This window comes from Medicago sativa, chromosome 8 (assembly GCF_051527215.1).
Source record: "Medicago sativa cultivar Bolivia chromosome 8, Bolivia_mono, whole genome shotgun sequence".
Classification (NCBI taxonomy): domain Eukaryota; kingdom Viridiplantae; phylum Streptophyta; class Magnoliopsida; order Fabales; family Fabaceae; genus Medicago; species Medicago sativa.
The window spans coordinates 14348080-14354079 of NC_140756.1; the positions used below are offsets into that span (position 1 = coordinate 14348080).

The 6000-nt window shown below is 32.0% G+C and overlaps 1 protein-coding gene across 3 annotated transcripts; it reads right to left on the bottom strand.

The window, feature by feature from the left end:
• Positions 1-3247: 3247 nt before the first annotated feature.
• LOC146897194 (protein ELF4-LIKE 4-like) lies at positions 3248-5007 on the bottom strand. 3 transcript variants are annotated; one of them, XM_085732845.1, is made up of 2 exons: positions 4767-5007; positions 3248-4200 (listed from the first exon to the last, which is right to left on the bottom strand). In XM_085732845.1, exon 2 carries the CDS (start codon positions 4161-4163, stop codon positions 3819-3821), a length of 345 nt encoding a protein of 114 aa, XP_085588971.1. In that variant the 5' UTR covers positions 4164-4200; positions 4767-5007; the 3' UTR covers positions 3248-3818. The 3 variants fall into 3 exon arrangements, with proteins under 3 accessions (XP_085588971.1, XP_085588972.1, XP_085588973.1); XM_085732846.1 differs by lacking the exon at positions 4767-5007 and adding an exon at positions 4358-4495; XM_085732847.1 differs by lacking the exon at positions 4767-5007 and adding an exon at positions 4293-4407.
• Positions 5008-6000: the final 993 nt, after the last annotated feature.

A 6000-nucleotide genomic window follows, 5' to 3' on the forward strand; every position in this document is an offset into this window, starting at 1 on the left:
ATCAAAATAAAGAGCACTCCTTATATCACCAAAATGAACCACAACAACGAGAAAAAAAAAACATTGAAATCGGAATCAGAAACAAGAGCAAACGAAATTACTATGAAAGAGACGGATCGAAACAAAAGAAAACGATGATTTAAGAACTGTGAAACCCTAGAAATTGGGGAAAAATGATGACGACGAAATCTATCCAAATTGCGAACAGAATTGAGATACGGATCGTAAACGAAAACGATCGAAATCAAAGCGAAGACAATCGGATAGAAAAAAAAACGAAATTGAAATGCAGTGTGAGAAGAAACTGAACCGATCAAAAAATGGATCATGAAAGTGAAATCGAAGCAAAGATGAAATGGAATCAGGAATTGGATTTCGATAGAGAATTGAGAAAGAAAATCGAAAGCTTGAAATCCAGAAAATGAATCAGAAAGAAAAGGAACGAGAACAGGAAAGTGTAACTAACGTGAGAAAAATAGATTTTCTCGGGAAAATGATGAGAGAGAGAAAGAAAAGAAAAAAAATTGAGAAAATTGAATTTTCTCAAAGAAAATGCAGCGGAAAATATCCTTCAAGGTGGATACCAAGTTTGCTCTGATACCATGTTAGGAAACATGGCATCCATGGAAGGAAAGAGAGAAATATAGAAAAGCTTTTTGTATTGATAGAAAAATGGATATTACACAATGAGAAAGTTATTTACAATGTAACACCTTAAGCCTATATATAGGCACTAACTAACTAGTCTCTAATACTTGCTTTTCCTTGTTTGGAGCTGCACGTTGATGGAAAATGCTTGGGTGGTGACTTTAGTGTATTTTGATGAGAGAATGATAGATGAAAGATTCAAAATAAATTATTTGGATGAGAGAGAAAATTTGTTAAGAAAGATAGAGACAAAGTCACCATTGTCATCAAAACACAAAATCACCCAAGTGAAATCCCACGTTGGTTCGCAGGTAGTGGTAAATATCCTAGTTAAAGAAGAGAGGAGTTTCCCTCCAGGTGAAGTTTGTGGCAGAAGATCCAACGGTGAAGGTTTATCGTAGCTATTGTGAAATCAATATGTGTTGTTGCTCTAGCCAATTTAGATTGTGGTTTGGGTTCTACTTTGATTTTCAATGAGTCATGTCTAACTCAAATTAATCATTTATTTTTAGCTGATGTTGTCGGGGTTAGTGTACCGGTTGATCGTTGTGTCATTTTTTTTTTCTCCGGACTTAGACCCTCTTTTAAGAAAAAGAAATGTAAGTAATGCTCTATTGTAACAATAACAGAGAGGGAGAGGTAAATAATCATGGATTTAGAGTCTTCCCTTAATCATGGATGCTATATTGTTCTTTTTGTGTGTGTGTGTGTGTGAACGAACGAACACACCATATTGTTCATTATAGTTCTTCCTTTAACCACTATGTTATATTATTCATTCACTACTGCTAAAAGTAGTAACAATCAAATAAAACTAAAACCAATAGGGGCAAAAGTACCAAAACTTATTTAATTAGTGAAACTATACAAAATCGAAATCCTATTTAAACTAAACGTCCTTTTCTCTATGAAGCTCAGCAGTAGCTCACTTTCTTTTTCTTTTTTAACCTTATGTAAAGCTCTTTATCCTACAAAATGTGTAAGTGGATGGATCCTAGGCTCCAAACTATAATAAAGACTTGACTAAGAATATCATATCCCCCATCCCACAAAGTCAATTATTGCAACTTTTTCATGGTTAGGCAAAATGCCACCTTCCATTATTTTATTCCATCAATCACTCTCATGTCGTTTAAAATTGTTAGATTTTTTTATTCTAAAGAGATTAATGATGAAACTCACGCAAAATGCTTAATAGTGAGAAATTGTGAATTTGTATCCGTACCTTAACATATCAAATATTTATGCAATCTTTTATCATCTGAGTTGTACTTAAGTGATCATATTAATTAATTAAGTTATCACACACAAAAGCCGGGTATTGTTGTTGTTGTTGGGTAATTGTCTAACTTTGTAGTAATCTAAAGAGACAGAATTTAATTCCATTATAAATTGTATGTCCATGTCAAATAATCACAATTATATTTCATGTGATTAGTAACAAAGATTGGTCCTAAAACTATGGTCGCTTTCTTAACACAAGAATCTAAAAAAAAATATGTAATATAAACCACTAGTATTTTTTTCCATTGTTTGGATTTTAAGAGGTCGTCATACTTGTTTGGTTAAGATTCTTCCTCGATGCAAACGAGATAATTGTGCTTCCCAACATACTGTTTATGCTTCTAAAGACACTTTTCTATCCAAACAAGTCTTTCTTATTTTCAATGAGATTGTATTTGAAGTCCTTCAAATTCAAAACCACGAGACAATTGTCGAAACTAACGTGTATCCAAACATGCACTAAAACAAATTGTTAGTCATGAATCAAATCTAACTATTGAGTATGGACCACTTAATCTCTCGGTCTCTCTAAATAATTTGACATAAAAATTCTTTAATCGCCCTCTACTGAGGCCTTGTTTGGATGGACAATTTAATTACGTACTTATCATACTATATAAGTTATTTTTATAATAAAAGATAAAATAAAGTCGCATTGTTTTTAGACAAACATCGTTTTTCTAAAGATAAAAACCGATATTTCTCCACATATATTCAGATCGCATAAGATGAGGTTCAGCCAAGTTAATGTAGCACTTTGCAGAATCTTTTGACATAGATCATCCCAATCAAATACTGCTATAATGAAGAAAAACATCTCAAAAAGACATCAATTAATTTAAACGTGTCAGAATGATAAAAGACTAACATATAGCAGTAAATGTTGGTTAAAGACCACAATCATCAATAAATGATACTACTAACATTTACTCCCTCCGGTCCTTAATATAAGAAGAAAATCCAAAAAACATCAAAACCAATGTCAGCATTAATTGTTGTAACTTTTTAAACATTTTTACAAATATACCCTTATAGAATGTTGTGAAACATTAAATACATCAACTAATATTAAAAAGACAAATATTAAATGAGGGATAAAAAAGTCTTTTAAGCAATTACTATCCTTAAAAGTTGTGACATTTGCTTATAAATAGAACCAAAACTTTTTTTGAAAATTTTCTTATATTAAGGACCGGAGGGAGTATTCAAAAGCAAGTGGTAGTTATTGGATCTCAATCTGATACAAAACCAAAAGGGAAAAAAAAAAAAACAGTAACTCACCAACATATCAAATCAAATAGGCAGAGAAACTAAATAATCCACAAGTTAAATCTTGGAAATTTGATTAACTGGTCCATGAATATGTTTCATTTCATGATACACTAACAGTGTTACAGGAAATCACAACTGTGAAAACCTTAAATTGATGCTACATTAATTAGATTATCAACTAAAGCTCTATGCCTTTTTAAACATACAAGAATAAACCATCAATTAGTCTCAAAAGTATCACATTATCTCCAATTTAGTCCTTAATGTATATAAATATAATAAACAATCCTCAAAGTATTTAAAATTCGTCACTTCAGTCCCTGCTATTAGGGACTAAAATGACAGATTTTAATATACTTTACGGACTAAGGTAACGGATTTCATATACTTCAGGAACTACTTATGGTATTTACATACTTTAGAACTAAATTTGTGAGAGCCATAGTTTAGAGACTAAATTGATGGTTTAATCATACATAAAACCAATATGGATGGACTTGGACTTGGCACAGAAGAAACCTTGAAGAAAGTCTCACCAGAAAAACTCATTCCTTTCAGTATCAGAATAAATTTCTTCACTTCACTGCCTCATATGAAACCTCAAATTGAACCTGTTAACTTGATCTAATTCTCTTCTGGTTAACTTTTCCATCAGATTTGAGAGTTCCACTTGAATCTCCTTCAGACGAAGCTTCCCGCGACTTGGTAAACGAACTCGAAAGATCAGCATAAAGATCAACCACTCTTCTGATATTACTATTCAGCTCTTTAATCAAACCAACATTTCTACTCAGATTATCAGGAATCCTAGACTCATGATTTTGGTTTATCTGGTTGATTAAAAGCCGGTTTTGATTCAAAATATCTTGTGCTTGTACTAAGCTCTTCTGAAATACCTGTAAAACTCTACTATCTACTTGACTTGTATCACCTAATTCTCCAAATATATCACCTTCCATTTCTCAATTACAATTTGAATTCACTCAACAAATAATCCTGCAAAAAATATATAAAATTAACAACAAAACAATAAAATCATGATCAATAACAAAAAGAAAACAAGACAAATATATAAAGAAGAAACTAACTGAATAAGATGCTTGATCTATCAGATTATAGCAGAAAATCAAAAAGTTAAAACACATGCTTTTACCCTATTCTTTCTTCTATCTACCAAGCAACCAAGAAAAAGGTACAAAGGTTTTGCATAATTTTTCTCTCACTGACTTAAAGTAAGATCCTTTTCAACAAGAAAGAACCTTTTTTTTTTCTTTTACTGTTCCCAATGAAATCAAGATTGAATGAAGCAGAAAACAAAACAGTGAAACACAAAAAAACACAAAACAACAATAGTTGGAATCCCAAAAGCCAAGTCAATCAATACCATAAAAAAATCTTAACTTTCAATAAAAATAAGACAAACCCATTAATAAAAATTGCACCTTTTTATCGCCCCAAAAAAATAAAAATAAAACATGGGTCAATTCCAAAATCAAAATTATAGAAAATTGAATCATGAATTAAACAAACAAACCCAGAAAACAAAATTGAAAAAATTTTACCTTGATAAAGTGAAGAAGTATCTCAATGGAGTATTTTATTAGAAAAAAAAAATTAGATTTTTATGAAGGAAGACCCTGAAATGATGGAGAAAAAAACAAGATTAGATTATGATAGTACATATGATATGTGAAAAGTGAAAACCTCGTTTATATCTATGATTTATGATCTATGAGACGCAGGTTATATGCAGTTGTGTTGTGGGCACAGCACAGACAGACATAATACTTAAGAGGGACAGACAGATTCATTCTCTATTGCAACTTGTCTATATTCAATTTCAACACCAAAATCAACACCATTTATGTCATTTTACAATGTCTTGCTGTCATTTCTTGTTTTTATTGGGATTTGGATTCCACAAATAAATGTGATTTTAGCAAGTGTTCTAAATCATGATATGTATGTCCCCGTAAGTTTAACTCAATCGGTAAAAACAATTCATAATATATGCAATGTTCTGAGTTCAAACATCGGTCACCACAAAAAAAAAGTGTTATGTATTTAAATGATAAGATTAAATATCAAACATGATCGCGTTAGACATTCGTGTAAAAGTTAGATGAACTATAAATTTAGGTGTAAAAATCCATTTTTGAATCAAAAGTTTTAAATTTTAACTTCAAGTTGATATGCGTCCTCTGAGTTACCACACCCTCTTGCACAAAGCTGGTTAATAGCCGTGAGCACACCTCTCCGAATTAAGTTGTCATTTGTTGGAATACGATTACGAAGTAGCCTCCACACGAAGAGACAAACTTTCGAAGGACCTCTTTATGTCAAATGAGATGAGAATTGACGTCTATGATTTGTTCATCCACTGAAATTAAAAAGTTGTAAGCAGTACTGACATTATACTTTTTTGAAGTATGCAAAGACCATAGCCAACTGTCATTCACATCTTCGTGCAAAACAATAGAATTCAGTAAGGAACAACACTCTCCTAACTGATCCTCCTCCAAAGCCTACAACCTTCTCCGCCATCTCCAAGTCTCACCACCCTTACCCCAACATAACTGATTCATTTCAGCCACTGTTGCCATATTATTAACAAAAAGTTAAAAAAAAGGCCGTTAAATCTATCTTTTAAGAACCCGCCATCTAACCAAGGATCTCACCAAAATAAAGTCGACGCCTTAAGTTATCATCAATCCACCTTCCTACTCCCACGCCTACACCATGTCTAATACTAATTATATTATTCCACCAAACTGAACCTCCTCCACCATCCTCACG

Bases quoted from the DNA above. Each gene is read 5' to 3' on its own strand.
- LOC146897194 (XM_085732845.1), bottom strand. From the start codon at position 4,163: ATGGAAGGTGATATATTTGGAGAATTAGGTGATACAAGTCAAGTAGAT.